A 16,921-nucleotide genomic window follows, 5' to 3' on the forward strand; every position below is an offset into this window, starting at 1 on the left:
TAGTAAAGTCTTTAACAATGCTAAAAAGCGTTTTAGATGAGTTTTTAGCTTTATTAATTTGAAAGGCAAAGTGGTCTTTCATCGCGCTTTTTTTATGTTTAAGGAATTGTTTTAGGGCCGTCCTATATAGATGTTTGGCTTCGAGGTCGTAGTTGAGTCTCCACTTACGTTCGAGAGCCTTGCATCTACTTTTCTCCTCCCGAAGGGAAGTGGAGAACCAGGGAGCAGGGGGTCGCGACCTAGTGGAGGTGATAATTTTCTGGGGGGCGATAGAATCAATCGCTTCAAGGAGAGTGGAATTCAACCTAGAAACATTTTTATCAATGTCCGGGGAGAGGTACTCCGACTGAAAGTGGAATAACGGGTCCAAGGTGGCGCAAGTAACCTTGTGCCACTTTCTTCCCAGCTCCTTCCTTGGGGCCATTGGGGCAGATTTTCGTCCCAGGGTGAGAGAGAATGGAATGAGGTAATGATCGGTCCAGGTCAGAGGGAGAGGCTGGAGAACAGTGATGAGTGGAAAATTGGCGAATATAAGGTCCAGAGTATGGCCTGCCACATGCGTGGGACCTACAACTAGTTGCTTGAGATTGAGGCTCTCCCTAGTATCCACCAGGTTGGTTGCCTTCGCACAGAACAAATTGTCTATGTGAAGGTTAAAATCACCCAGGACAATGAAGTTTTGATGTTTAATAGATAAGTCAGCTAGTTGGTGGACGAGGGCAGTGAGGGAGGGGGAGGTGGCGGGAGGGGGATTATAAACTAATGTGCCAGCCAGAATGACTGCCGCAGAGTCGGAAACGGAGAAGTACATGGCTTCGATTGTACCTATATCCGCAAGTTTAGTGAAAGTCAGCTGGAAAGAGGATTTAAAAATGACGGCTAGACCGCCTCCAGACTTACCTCCAGCCCGGTTTAAGCATTTGATGTCATAACCTGGGGGGATAGCCAGATAGATATCCGGCGAGGAGGAGTCTGTGATCCAAGACTCAGTGAGAAAGAGAATATCCCATTCATCAGATGAGATGGACATCCAGATGTCATTGGCGTGACGGGGAAGAGAACGGCAATTGATCAAACCTGCTTGCAGGGTGTACTGATAAGAGGAGGATAGCTGTAGTGGGGGGCATGGGCTGTAGTGGGGGGCATGAACACGACATCACAGGGAAGGTGTTTGTTGCTTCTGCTTCATTCCAGATCAATCCAGGACTGTTCACCAAGCAGTCATGGGAAGTGCTGAATGGGACAGTGGGCTTGGTGCACAACACAGGCCAAATGCCAGGTTTCTGGGACTTCCTCTGCCACCTTCACCCATCCACATCTACAGGAGAAACATTTATAAATCTCTTTTGGGAAAAGGCATTTAATTGCAAATGGGCGCAGTCCCAAGGAAATTACACAGCACCAGGGGATTTACGTCCTAATGTAGTACCTTGCTCTGGTAAGGAGGCATTAGAGAAGGTGGCCAGAGATCTATTTGAACTAAATGATCTGAGTTATACTCAGCATGTATACCTTGCAGTTTATTTCTATGCACATGCACTGAATGAACTTATTTTATGCAAGCCAGGCAATGGACCTTTTGTGAATGGAACATGTGCCAACGCTAGTGACATCCAGCCATGGCAGGTAAGTGTGAAACTGCTTCCTGAAACAGAATGGTATTCAACAAAACACCATGGAATGGCCTGATTACTTACTAGTAATCTTCATTACTCTGACTCCAGGAAACCAATACAGTGCTGCTATTTCAACGGTTCAGTGACTAAATATCGAGGTACAAAATATAGACTGCCCAAAATATCGACTCGAATATAGAATGCCTATCTACAAACAGGTAAGTACTAAAATATCGAGTACAAGATATAGAATGTTAAAATATAGTTAACTAAAATATCGAATTTTTAAAAGTATTAACAATAATTTAAAAGTAATTAAATAATAAACACAAATAAATAAAACATAGTTAAAATAATGTAAAAAATCTTAAAATGTAAAAATAATAAATGTAATGTAAAAAAATGTTTTTAACATATATATTTACTTAATAATATTATAAAATAACTATTAATCTTAATTATAAAATTTGTAAAACATTATTACAAATATATTTACATATATATAAATATATATAAATAAACCTATTATCTAAATATAAAAATAAATAATATATAATAATTTAATTAATGAAAGTAATACTTTTTATGTTAATTAATAATTTACACTACATTAAATATAACAAAATAAAAAACATTACATAGCTAAGAGAATAAAATTAATATTCACACTCCAACAATTGCAAAAGTAAAGAATTTGTTGGATAGCGTAGGGGTAAAAATTACTATTCCCACTCCAGTGAGTACAACAGTAGGGAAAGCATTGGATAGCGTTGGGGTAAAAATTACTATTCCCACTCCAGAGAGTGCAACAGTAGGGAAAGCGTTGGATAGCGTTGGGGTAAACATTACTATTCCCACTCCAATGAGTGCAACAGGTGGGAAAGTGTTGGATAGCTTAGGGGTAAAAATTAGTATTCCCACTCCAGAGAGTGCAACAGTAGGGAAAGCATTGGATAGCATAGGGGTGAAAATTACTATTTCCACTCCAATGAGTGCAACAGTAGGGAAAGCATTGGATAGCATAGGGGTAAAAAATACTATTCCCATTCCAGAGTGTGCAACAGTGGGAAAAGTAATGATTTAATATTTAAATAAAAATAAATTAATTATTAATACCAATAAAAAATGAATTAAAATGAATTACCAAGCACAACATATATAATAATTAATTAATTATAAATACCAATAAATATTATTTTATTAAACATTAACTACCTATTAATAAAAATTTAACAACGAATTAATTTTCAATGCCAAAAATTTAATAAGTAAAACAAAAATTACTAATTACTAATTAATTAACAATAAATTATTTATCAATACACTAAAATAATTTCAATAATTACGTAATTACAATTAAATGACTTCACACCCTATTCCCCTATAACCCACAACCCACTCCAAATAATAAAATAATACAATTAACATAATTATCAATTAATCAATGAATAAAAATTGATTACCAATTAATACAACATAATTACCAATCAATAATTAATTAGCAATAAATTAATTATCAATACAAATACATTAAAATTAATATTTACTTAATTACAGTTAAATTACTTCCCACCCTATTCCCCTATAAACCCACAACCCGCTACAGAACTAAAACGCTAAATTAAATTAAAAATAATTAATAATTCATAAAAGTTAATATTTAATTTACTATAATTGAATTACTTCCCACCCTATTCCCCTATAAACCCACAACCCGCTACAGAATTCAATTACGCAAAAAATAAATAACATAACATTCATTACTTTAAAAAAATTAAACATACGTTACAAAAATGATATATAATTTTAACACATATACTAGCATACATAACACTACAATTTTTTTTCGATATTATGGAAAACTATATTTTCTATTTGATATTATGGAAATCGATATTTTAAACCTCAATTACGATATTCTATCCAACTATCTTTTGATTATTTGATATTCTGGCCTCTCTATATTTTTCATTTTATATTCTGGCCAGTCGATATTTCAAATTCGATATTATTGGTGTTTACCATTTCAACCCTAGACCTCCTGGGTGAGATTGTGGAGGAGGGGGATGAGGACTGTAAAGAGGAAGACCTGGATTCAGAGTAATGAAGATTATTGGTAAGTAACTGGGTCATTACTGTCTCCTGCTTCTTCTTCAGCCAAGCCCTTACTGGTGGAGTGCATACTCAAGCTGAAGTCAAACAGCCAAGACACACACATTATTTCTAGTGAATTTATCTGGTGAAGTTACACTGAGTTTACTAATTCCAGTACCTTTACCCCAAAGTCTTACGAGGAATCGCCTCCCACCTGAAGTCTGTAGTGAGTCATAAATGTGTGTGAGGTAGAAAAACTTGGCTGCTGCACAAATGCAGCATTGAACTGGCCTATAGGGTAATTAGGCAGTGCCCGATGGGCTTGTCTGACAGATCAGTGTATGGGCCGTTTGTTAGAAGGTTGTGGGCTTTTTTATGGCCAATAGGGCTGGGTTTACTGTTGATTTCCCTAATATTACCACAAACATTACCTGCATCAAAAAAAATGCATGCTCTCTCCCATACCTTGCAAAGTAACCATACAGTGTGTCTTTACAAGCTCAAAACTGACATTGTTTGCCAAAATAGGCCTGTTTTTAAGCTATCTGGTTTCCTAATGGTGGCCACATGTCTTTTATTGAAAAGTCGCCATGAAGTAGATACTCCACTAAGCTAAGGTTGCTTTTACCATTTACTCAGTGTATGAGTGGACTGCTTTAAACCTTGCCCAACTAGCTGGAAGAGAACAAAGTTTCTTGAGTGAAGCTGTTTGCTCAACATAAAAGGCGAGCGCGTGATCTACATTCAGCGTATGCATTTTTTATTTCCCCTAGAGGTACATCAAAGGTAATCAAAAGAAGGCAGCACTAGATCCCGATAGACTTAAAATAAGATGTGATTTTAGGAAAAAGAAAAGAAGTATCAAGTCTTAGAATCACCTTGTCTGAAAAGAAACTGAAAAATAAATCAGTGAGTAATAAGGCACCTAACTCTCCAATCCTACGACCCAAACAGATAGCTATCAGAAATAACGTCTTATATAACAACATCTTAATATCCTCTGGGGTATATTCACAAGGGAGTGGTGGAGAGAGGCGTTAGCCTTCTTGGCTTAACGTCTCTCTCTGCCACTTCGGAAAAGCAAGGCTACACCACATTGACAAGGACATGGTGCAGCCTTATGTTTCCCCTTGCAATGGCGCTACGTTTCACAACGTAACACCAATGCAGACACCCTTGCACCAGAGTGCGAGGGTGTCTGCAAGCAGGGAGGTTTGTTTATGTACAGGAAGGTGTCCCTTCTTGCACATAAACAAACATAAAATGCAGTTTGTGACTTACATGTGTGCTGCTTCATGCAGCACACATGTAAGTTACAAAACTGCATTTTTAAAAAAAAGGTTTGTTTATGTACAGGACGGGACACCTTCCTGTACATAAACAAACCAATGCATTTTGCATTTTCCATGCACACTGCAGCACAAATGGAAAATGGAAAAACAAGGAGAAATAAAGCATTTCTCCTCATATCGCTAACTTAAGACCAGGGTTTTCCTGGTCTTAAGTTTGGCATTAGCTCCTATTTACACTGCCCTTGTGAATAAGGGGCAGCCTAAATATCAATGGCTGTTGCGGTGGAACGCCCACCATGACACCCACTGCACGTCCCTTTCAAGCTAAACACAGTGTGAAAGGGGGCTTATTAACAAGGCAGCGTTAAGCCACGTTAAGTGGCTTAACGCTGCCTTGTGAATAAGGCGAGGCCTTATTCACTGAAAGTGACGTAGTGGTGGCGATAGGAGCTTGAGAATATGCCCCTCTGTCTCTAAGGTTCAAAAGAAGGAGAATGAAGATTTATTAAAACTAAGGGGCCACAACTCAAGTGGGTAGAGGAGAATGAGAAACAGGTGTGTTTAGTGAATAACTTTTAAGTAATCTTTGTAATAAATTGTGCATATCTATGCAGTTTGCTCCTCTAAAGCAGAGGTCTTCAAACCTTCGTCGTCTGAGCCCCCCCATCTAAACTTTTTCACACGTCGATCCCCCCCTCCCACCACTACCTGACAAAAAAGTTCTGGAAGCTGGTACTCTGCATCATTGATGGCCATTCCCTCCTGCGGAGCCCAGGTCGTAAGGGCAAATAATATTACATAAAGAGATCCACTTCCAGTCTTGAGCAGTACCTGGAAACTGGAATGCTCACAACATTTTTTTATATCTTTTTTGCAGTTTTATATAGCGCGAACATGACCCAAAGGTATTGGAGCACTTTACAGGAGCATCTTTTACATTACACAAGCATTCATTCATTTTTTGTAAGCACAGGGCGATAAAGTGATTTTCCCAGAATCACAGGATGTTGAGCAGACACCAAGAAGTGAACTTGGTTCCCAGGTTCACAGTCATCAGCTCTGGCTGTTGCACCATATCCTGGCCCTAGACAAGATATCAGAACAAGCAATAGGTCTTGCCAATCAGATAGCTATCGGCGATGGAAATGTACGTGCATTTGTGTATGGCTCAGGGGCTGTTTTTATTGATATACACAAATGTACTACCACTGATTGCTGAGACCTATCGGCTTTGCCAGTGCTTGTTTTAGAAACAGCAAACGTGTCTGGAGTTGTTCTCACTAAAGGCAGGTCTCTTTTGGAGGGGAAGGAATGGCCTTTTCAGCACAGAGATGTGAGGGCTCAAAGACACAGGTATCTGTGTCTTTGAGCCCTCACACATATGTGTGTGAAGCCCACACATGCACAGATAGATTATCACAATCCCTCAGCAGACCAAACTTCTCTTGCCTACATGGAGGGATGTTCACAATCCCTCAGAGGAGCCAAGGCAAACTCCCACGCTGGCACAGAGTACCAGGCTATGTTACAAATTGGTTGGGCAGGGTGTTATTGGCATAATAAGTTTTGTCACAAGAAGCAAATGGGAAGAGATAGCCCAGACTGAGCGAGGGGGGAGCAGGTTAGAAACAGAAACGTGAAGGAGAGACACTATCAAAAAAGCAAGAGGATGCAGCGTGGGCCTAGTGTGGGCTGGCTGGACAGGAATTTGGAAGGAATTCAGAACTGAGGAAATAAACAACAGGCTAAACGATAGACATATTTTTCCAGTTGAGGTTGAAGGATGGATTTTACAACCTCAAGGGTGTGTGAGTGGTGTATCCGGGAAATGAGATGGGCTAGTTTGACCATGTTAAGATGTACTTACGTCAGTTTAGAATGTACATCTAAACCGAAGGCTATTGTGTTTGTGCACTCAACTTGATTCTGAAACAAAGGCCTTTTTCACAAACAGCAAATGTTTCTGTAGTCGATCTCTGTCAGTGTGAATTTCCAAGTGAGAACCCAGGTCTGCATGTAAACACCATGCTGCTCAGTGTTGGCATACTATTCATTTGCAGGAACTTTGACCCTGATGGCTGGCGGGAATTCCGTAAAAATAAACATTCCCAGAATTCCCCTTCTTTGTGCAGCTGTGTCCCTTGTGTCCCTCTTTGCTTTAAGCATTTGGATAGTCACTGAAGCTAAAAAATAAGCACGGTCAGTTTCAGTGTTTTTATTTAACGCTGACCTCTATGGAGAAATTAAGATGCTGGATCTCCAGCTGCCTCCAGTGGTTACCCCAACCTAGTCCAGATGTCATGCAGGGGTTGATGTGAAGAGCTCTCCCCCCGGACTCCTGCAAAAGGGCAGCAAAGATTTGTTTGTCCGCCACAGTTGGCGACTCGGTGCACCAACCGTTTTTGACAGCTGTAATGAATCTAGCAGCTTTAGAAATATTTAAATTGTAGTGTTGTAATTGCATTTATATAGCGCTTACTACCGAGGTATTGAAGCGCTTGTCTTTACACCTTGATTAGCCCATAAGGGGCTTCTAAAATATGCACACATGCATTGATCTGTTCCTGAGACATATGGTACACAGTGTGCATGAGACCCTTGTATCTAGTTTCTATCCTGCCCTATAAAAGCGGTTTTAGGGTAGGAGAGGCACACAAAGGTGATAGCCAGCTAGGCTGTTGAGGCAGGAGTAATAAATAGCAAGAATGCCCCAGGTTCCACTAACTTGAGGTTCATCTTAAAAGCAAATACCCCAGCAGTAGGCACCCCCATAGACGTCTGACACCTTCGCCGCCCCTGTGAATAAATATACCTGATCTGATGTTATTATTAAATAAGGAGAGCTGTGGATTTCCAAGACTCGCATTTGCCATTTCCTTCTAAAAACTGATGCGCACAATGGCTCTGCATCCGAAGTCCGCCTTGCTGTCAAACGTTAGACATAGCAGAATGGGGGCCCAGGGGGTATGGAAACCAGAAAACAAACTACCACTGTAACCAGTTTACAATACTGTGTAAATATGCACATGGTCTTTAAAGACTTGTGAAAAAATTGGGCGTACGAGCCCCCAGCAGCTCCAGCTGCAGCAGAAGGCCGGCTGAGACACACGAAGGAGGGGCTGAAGCCCTTCCAGCCTAATAGGCGTTGGCGCCTGGAAGCAGCAATGAAAGGTGAAGTGGTAGGGTGGAGTGTGCGCCCCCCTGAGGGGATCCTGTGCCCCCCAGGGAGGTGCGCCCCACAGTTTGAAGACCTATGCTCTAAAGGCTCAGATTGCAGCCCACTGACTCCTAAGTGTGGATGCTAAACCCAGGAGGAAACTATCCCTCAAAACCTCTCTCTTCTCCCGGCCATTAGCAAAGTGGCCGAGAAAATCGTCAACCATCAACTTTCCCTCTTCCTGGAATCCAACAATCTCCTGCGCCAATCCCAGACGGGGTTTAGACCAGGACAGGGAACAGACACCGCTCTTCTAGCCGTGGTCGAGGAGGCAAGATCAATCATCGACTCGGGAGGATCAGTGGCAGTGATCCTCCTTGACCTGAGCGCCGCCTTTGACACGGTGGACCATGCCATCCTTATCCACCGTCTCAGCATGGCAGGAATTGCTGGCACTGCCCTGTCCTGGATAAAATCCTTCCTGGAAGACAGAACCTTCCAGGTGGCTGACGGCACAGTCACCTCAAGTGCCCATCCCCTCAAGTGTGGGGTCCCCCAGGGCTCCTCCCTGAGCCCCACACTTTTTAATGTATACATGTCTCCCCTGGAAGACATTGTAACTCCATTCGGCATAAAAACAGTCATGTATGCCGACGACACCCAGCTGGTAGTCTCCATCAACCAGTCACCCAACAGTCTGAACAACTTGTCAGCATGCCTCCAGGATATCTCTCATTGGATGTGTGAATCGCGGCTGAAACTAAACGGAGATAAATCCGAGATTCTCCTCCTAGGAATCCCCGCGACCTCCCCTCATCCCTCTCTTGGCCACCCTGCATGGGGTCACCCCTCTCCCCCAAATCCGAAGTCAAAAGCCTAGGTATCTGGCTGGACAAAGACCTCAATTTTAAAGTCATGCCAGAAAAACCGCCGGCACATGCTTCGACCTTATTAAGACAGCACGAAAAATCCTGCATCTGATCCCGTTCCAATCCAGGAAACTGCTCATGCAGGGACTGGTTAATTCCAGACTGGACTACGGAAACGCCCTTTATTTAGGGGCTCCCGCAGCGGTTATCAACAAAATGCAATGTGCGCAAAACGCCGCCGCAAGACTCCTGACCAGGACCAAACCCAGATGCTCGGCTAAACCAGCCCTCAGATCCCTACACTGGCTCCCGATCAGAGAAAGGATCACTTTCAAGACCCTCTGCATTTCTTACAAAATACTGCACGACAGAGGCCCGCCTATCTTAAGATCTCTCCTTAAACTACATCACGCGAATAGGCAACTCAGATCTAACTCCCTCTCGCTGGCCAGCGTCCCCAGAATAAAAAAAGCCCGCGCAGGGGGCTGACTGTTTTCCTACAATGCTCCAAAGCTGTGGAACTCCCTTCCGCTCGCCATCCGAAGTGAACACAACCTACTAGCCTTTCGCAAGCAACTAAAAACATGGCTCTTCCCATAACTCCTCCCTTTCTCACCCCCCTCTGATGCTTTAGGTTGACTACCAGCGGTGGGACGCCCGAGGGTAGCTACGCGCTTTACAAATCCGCATTCAAATTCAAAATTCTAATTCAAACCTCTAGCACTTTTGGTGGGTCACAAGAGACAGGAAGAATACCACTAAGATTGCACCATTTCAAGAAGGACGTTCCTTACATGTTGCAAACCTTTAAAATTGATGGACGCCTGGAGTGCTGAATCTCTAATTCTGCTAGTTATTTTAAATCATTTAAATTAATAGAAGCGCGGACCAACCATCAGACCATCCTTAAGCTCATTAGTAGCTTTTATTTAAATATCCCAATTTTTTAAGATTTATCTTCAAAAGAAACGATTTAATACATGTGATAGACACTTCATGTAAGCAATACATAAAAACTAAACGAAGGAACAAGCAAAAGATAAATGAATTGCACTTTCATTCAACAGCTCTCACAACACCACTCACTTTACATCCACAACATCCACACTTTCAAAAGAATATATTCCACAATCATACTTGTGAATCTAATACCAAACAACATTGCTATTAATCACAATTTCTTTTTGAGAACGTACCCTATACAATTTTTACAAATATTTTTAAATTTGATGTAACATTCTCATTAGTTGGATACAACAAATATCAAAGTTACAATTAACCCCTTCAGCGCTAATGACAAGGGTAACTCGTCATGGACTTTCCATTGATTTCAATGGAAAGTCAATGGGAAGAAGAGGGAGTACCTTAGCAGCCAAGTGGTTAATTACTAAGGGCAAATGTTTGGTAGTTCCACAGTCTACACATTTCAACCCCTTTTGTTCTTGGGGTTCTCATCAGGACCAACCTCACTGCAAAAAGACTACGAAAAAACCAATCAACATTCAGCCTATTGCCTTAATTCAACACTGCGTCACCAGTATTCACATCTGCAAAAACTTACCTCAGTTAAAAACACCCAAACATCGAACATTTTCACTGGTTCGTTGGTGAGTGGTAAATCTAATAAACATACCAGAGAGAAAGGGAAGGAGAAATAGCAGTCCTGTAACTTAAACTGTAAATGGTTGCACTGTAAGCACAGTAATTCAGGGGACTTGGCCAAGGTGATGAGACTTACTTGAAGGTTTTTTGAAAATCTATTTTCTCCGTAGTAGTTGTAATCAACTGACGGTACTATTGAACCCCCAGCGTCCTGTCCAAAAAATCAATGACTACTATTAAACGACAATAGTTAGGTGAGGCACATTGAAACTCAATTCCTTGCTGTATGTCTCGGGAAGAGTCCTTACCTTAGGCGCCGTATTTCTAGCCGAACAGCTTGTCACACCTTAGTTAGTCGCGTTTGACCTCCGCGATTGTTACAAAGAAACAGGGAAGCCTTTAGTACCAAGTATTGTTGCCTTTTCCAAATGCAGCAGAAAAAGCGGCGACGAGTACCGAGTTCCTCACTTTGCTTATTGCAGAGCTCCCTACTTCAGGGTATTCGTTAACACAGATAGACGTGCTTCGGGCATCCGCATTCCTGCACTTAAGGCGGGGCCGCTGTTACGCACGGATCTGGGACTTGTAGTCTCTCTATCATTTAAAGACATATTGCTTGACTGTCGAGGGAGTATGTTTACATCTGAAGCATGGCGGATATGCTTGATGTATCGATTAATAACTTGGACTATATTCCGGCCGGACTATATCGTCATGCTCATGTGTCAAGGTGTTGCGAGAGATTTACCTGTGTTAGACAAAAGACGGGGGTCACTCGTGTGAGGAATAGTCCGACAAGTAATATCTACAGAAAAGACTATTATGAATGCCTTGGCCTCATAAAATACAGAATTTTCGAAAAAAAAGGAGGGGGGCAGAAAAGAATTACAACGTATAATTCCGAGAGTTCATTAAGCCCTGACACTGCTGTGTCGAATTTGACAATCAGTAAAGATTCTCTTTTTGATAATTTTTGTTCCTGGTCTCCACCGCGGAGGTCTCTTTCCACTTTCGAAATTATTGTCCAGTGGAGGTCCCCTTTAGTGTGCGATCTTTTCAGCCAATGGTTGACTAGAGGTGCTGTTTCCACATTTTTCCTGATGCGAGATTTATGTTGACAGATCCTCTGTCGTATTTCCTGGCTGGTTTTTCCAATATATACCAGCCCACATTGGCATGTTATTCCATACACTACACATTTTGTCTTACAATTGGAAAAAGTATCATGTTTCCAGTGTATACCTTTGTGAGAAAATAATGAGCCTTCCACTGTTGAGTCACAACAAGCACTTGTGCCACATTTATGGTGTCCCACAACAGGTGCCGACCCCATTAGTTGTCTCAATGTAGGTTTTTGTTCTTTTTCGATTGCTGCTCTTACAATATAATTTGATATATGCTCTCCTTTTTAAATGCAAAGAGAGGAGCTGCTGCAAATTCCTGGTCCAGATTTTTCAGTAGATGCCAGTTCTGATTGATCACTTTTTTAGGATTGTTGGAGTTGGGACAGAACGTGGTCACACATACTTTGCAACAGTGATTTTATCCATCTTTCCAGGAGGGCCTCTCTTGGGGGTCCACCATACATGTTTCAAAGCTGTTTTTACCAATTTCCTTGGGTATCCTCGATCTCTCAGTTTATCTACCAAGTTATTGGCATATAATGCATATCCATCTTTGTAAGAACAGTTGTGGCGGATTCTCAAACCCTGCCCATACGGTAGATTTTCTCTTAGACTCCTGGGGTGGTTGCTGGAGAATAAGAGTGCTTTATTTCTGTCTGTTGATTTTTTAAACAGAGTTGTTGCCAAGCCATCTGCATCCGAGTAGACCTCTACATCTAGAAAGGCTATTCTATGGGCTGAGTGGGATATACTGAACTGTATATCTGATGTTCTGGAAATAAGCCAATTGTAAAAGCGCTCTTGTTCTCCTGTCCACACCATGAAAATATTGTCGATAAAACAAAGCCAGGTGGTGATATGCTCCAAAAATGGGTTCTTGTTGTGAATGAAAGTATCTTCGTACATTGACATAAAGAGCACAGCTAGCTCTGGGGCAAAAGGACAACCCATTGCCACACCTTTTGACTGGTAAAAGAAATCGTTTGAGCAAACGAGGCCAAATCCACAATAAATTGTGTTGGTACTCTGGTTGGTTTTTGTCTTTTTTTCAGGAAATGGGTAAGCACTGTCACTGCTTCATCTTGAGGAATTTGTGTATATAACAAAGTGACATCAAGTGTCACTAATAGATCTTGTTTCTTGTAAATGGAAAATTCTCTAACTTATTAATAAAGTCCGTAGTGTCTTGAAGACACAAACTAACTTCAGGCAAAAACTCTCTCAAAAAGCAGTCAAAGTATTTTGAGATTGGCTCGAGAAGGGATTTACACCCGGAGACAATTGGCCTCCCTGGTGGATGTGTCTCATTTTTATGAATCTTTGGGAGTATATATTTATTTATATATTTAAAAAAATGGAGAGCGCTCAACCCCACAAAGCACACTTTCATTTACAAAAATGTAAAAAAGACAGGTTAAAGTGACTCTATAGTTCGGTGAAAATGTTAATTAAAACATACTATTTTAAACCAAATTACTTGAGATGAATATAACTGGTACATATCAGTGGCTGTGTTAGTTTAAAATGATAGTTTTGACTGACATTTTAAGGTAACTATAATGTCCCATTAACCTTTTTGTATGTGAGCGAAAAAATAGATCTATAATATATTGTATGCATGTGATCCTGCAGGTAAGCCAAAAAGCCTTAACCTTAGGGTAATTGGGCCGTTATGTAGTTTTTCTGACTCGCTGAACAGCCGGGCCACTGCAACATGCGCATTACACCCGCCTGCTATCTACTGTGTTTGCCCAACATAACCCATTCACTTTAAGGGTAGGAGGGACATAATTGACAAACGTCAAACGCTTCGTTGAAGGGTGACACCTTAAATTAAAATCTCTTTTTTTCAAAACCTATTATATTTAACCCTGGGCAAGGCACTACGCTACGCTTGAGTAGTTTGCGAAGTTTGCGCAACTTCGCACTACGCAAACGGCATGTAGCACAGTGCAAACATTGGTAGCATAGTGCAGCGGTAATTTTTTGCTTGCTCGCGGTCCTCAACGTTAAGTTGGCAACCGCGAGCAAGCAAAATGACATCCTCGCTAGACTTTTTCCTTGTTCGCGATCGCGAGCATGGAAAATAAACCTCCCGGCGAGATTCTCAACGCGGGGAGGTCAGGTTTCTTATTGCGAGTGGTCGCGCATGCTTGCGACCGCTCGCAATGAGAAACTACCATTCCGCGTTGAAAAAGCTGCAGCTCGAGTAAAAATATACTTGTGCGGTAGAAAAGTACAGCTCGCACTGTGTAAGATGCCATTTTCAATGACTGCACAATGTGCAATCATTGAAAACGACATCTTGCACAGTGCGAACATGCTACTACGTAGTTCGAGAAGTGCTACGCATAGCTCAAGTAGTGCGAAGCGCACTTTGCATAGCTACGCATAGCGCTACTTCGTGAACTACGCCCACCCCTAATTATGTTTTTATACTTTATTCGATATGAATATCATAAAAGTACATACATACATTTGATAAAAGGATAAAAAGTAGAAAGTTAGGAGGGACAACTAATAACTATTTCATGAGATAAAATACGATTAAAAGACAATAAAATATATATATACAGATTAAGAACAAGTATTTTAACAATCTCTCATTCGGTAACAGAAATACACATACAAAGAATCTACAGGCTCTATACGTTTTTGCAGTTTAACAATTGGTACGTGTAAGCCAAGCACCCCTAATTATATTAACCCCTTCAGTGCTGGCCACGTTTAACGGACGTCGCGTGCACTACTTCGGTAGCGCTGCACACGTCCGTTGAACGTTGTGGCCCCGCCCGCGCAATAGAACTTTCCGCACCAGCGCGGAACGTTCAACGCAGCGGAGGGGTTAAAAACATACTGTTGCTGATATTTTCATCTGTTTCTTGTTTATCTTTTTATAAAACTCAATAAAATATTTTGAACTGTAAAAGCATACCTATGCTTCTCGTCGGATCCGCACAAAGGAAAGAATGGGAAATAATTCAGGCTGGATCCGCACTTTTCCTGTCACAAGCAGTTGTTGGCGGTCATGCTGTAGTTTTATTAATAGCTTGGCAGAGTTTGCAAACAGGGAGATGAACTCTACTAGTAAGGGCTGGGATGATCAAGACTGGGAATAAGGTAATGGCTGGCAAACAGGGATATTATGTGTAAAAAAGATATAGAAAGAGAATAGAATCCAAATGAGACATTGTTTTTTCCCTTGGTTGTTCTCATGTGCTGTCCATTTGTAGACGTACTCAGGCAAAGGCCTGCCGTCACACACTACACATTACTTTATGAGCAGTCTTATGATGCCCACTCAGTTCCTAACTGCACATCTATCCAGCTATGGATGTTATAGAACCATCCCATGCATTATTATCCTGTCATAGGCCTCACAAAATGATGATGATGGTGAAAGATTTGTTTTTGTTCACTGCAGCGTCACTGCCTGGTTGACACTGATAATGTTAATAACTAGGCTATAATGTAGTCAATTTTTTTTATTTGAAATGAGAATGCAAACATTCAGTGTTAAAGATTGTCACACAATAGCTAAACAAAGTAGAGAATAAAGAGTGGGAGGCAGGAATGTTGGGTGATATGTATCCAGACTGTGCACTGCTGCAAAGAAATGTACAGTGATGCAAAATGAAGGCAAAAATCAGCATCTGGAATTTACTGTCCAGCAGAAAACTTCCATTGAGCGGCAAAGTTGCCCTTTTTTGTAGTATAAATAGCGCTTGGTGCTGCTTGGAACTACATTGCATCCAGATGACTTTCCACAAATGGTACATGGGTCACAAAGCCAGATCTGCAAAGATTGCCCACCTGCTTAGCATCAAAACACAATGCCTCCTAGATGTTGGCACAAATGCGGAGAAATGTTTCAAGCATTGTATCTGTGCTGCATTGAATAGCTTACGTATAATGTAAGAAATGTTTAAAAATGCATAAGAATAGGGTTTGCACTAGAAGGTTAACCTTCCCATACAAAACCTATGCTAGACAGCACACACGTCTTTGCATAATTGTACAAAGGTGTACATGTGGCACTAGGAAGCCTGTGATCAGCAGCAGGCCGTATTTAGTAAATATGTCTCTGCTTTTCCACCCAACTTTGATCGCTGCGTTTGTTGCACCATTTTTTAGGTCGACCCTAGCAGCAGCGCACATGGGCTGCTCGCTGTGCGAGACATGCTGCATTAGGGTATGCACTGGAAGCCCCGCCCACTCTCCGCCCATATTCGTCATTGGCTTGTGTCATTGTCATTCATAGATGCTGGCTTCTGATTGGTAAATAGGCTGGTTAGTCCCTCCTTGGTGCCGCCTTGTCTGCATTGGTTACCGCCCATAACGACTTGACCTTTTACTTGGCTTACACGGTCTGCATTATAAGTATTTGTACAACTACAACACACAGTAACACAATGAAAACACCACAAAAAGACTCCACACTAGGGGCTCCATTACGATAGTTGGCGGAAAAAGTCTGCCCGCCACCGTAACAGAATGCGGGACCATCCTACGGGCCCCCGAAGGCAAAAACCACATGCTGCCGCCATGGAAAGGCATATCTCCGCAAGCATCGTAATATGGATGGTGGTGTCTTGCAAACACCACCAACATATTAACCTTGTTTTCTGCCGGTCGACGAGTCGACCGGCGGAAAAGCGGCGAACGGTATTTGCTTCCGCCGCGGACCCCCCCAGCCATCATAATATGGCGGGGGGTCTAATGGGCCCCTAGGTTAGGAAAATAGATAATAATTTACCAATAAATAAAGACCAAAATGGCAAAAATCTAATATCTAGAAGTCGAGATATGAATGTTTAAAGAATAAAAATGTCTGTAGCGCTTAAAAGCAATAAGCGCCATCGGGTTATCTGGTAGTGCTGCCGGGGGCAAAACCAAGGGGTATATTATCAAGACAGGCGATAAAATTAGATGTCCTTGACATCTAACATGGGCTTCAATTGGAATTCTATAGAGCATATTATCAAGCCCATTATCGCCGTTTTAGCAGCAGTTTTCTGCCGCTAAAGCGGCGATAATTTTATCGGCTGTCTTGATAATATGCCCCTAAGTGTTCAGGCCGACAACGATTTTGCACGGGCCAGATACATGAGCCCTGCAGGCCCAATGAACACAGTACCTTGATCTTGGTCACAAATGCAAGATGCAG

The 16,921-nt window shown here is 41.7% G+C and overlaps 1 protein-coding gene across 1 annotated transcript in view; it reads left to right on the top strand.

Annotated features, from left to right (window-relative positions):
* Positions 1 to 16,921, top strand: part of LOC144762985 (extracellular calcium-sensing receptor-like) — a 283,734-nt gene that overhangs the window by 164,246 nt on the left and 102,567 nt on the right. Inside the window, exon 5 of the mRNA XM_078648298.1 lies at positions 1,151 to 1,626. Within this exon, the coding sequence (XP_078504424.1) occupies positions 1,151 to 1,626 (476 nt within the window). The remainder of the gene's footprint in view (positions 1 to 1,150; positions 1,627 to 16,921) is intronic.

The sequence above is a fragment of the Lissotriton helveticus genome, chromosome 6, assembly GCF_964261635.1.
Source record: "Lissotriton helveticus chromosome 6, aLisHel1.1, whole genome shotgun sequence".
NCBI lineage: Eukaryota > Metazoa > Chordata > Amphibia > Caudata > Salamandridae > Lissotriton > Lissotriton helveticus.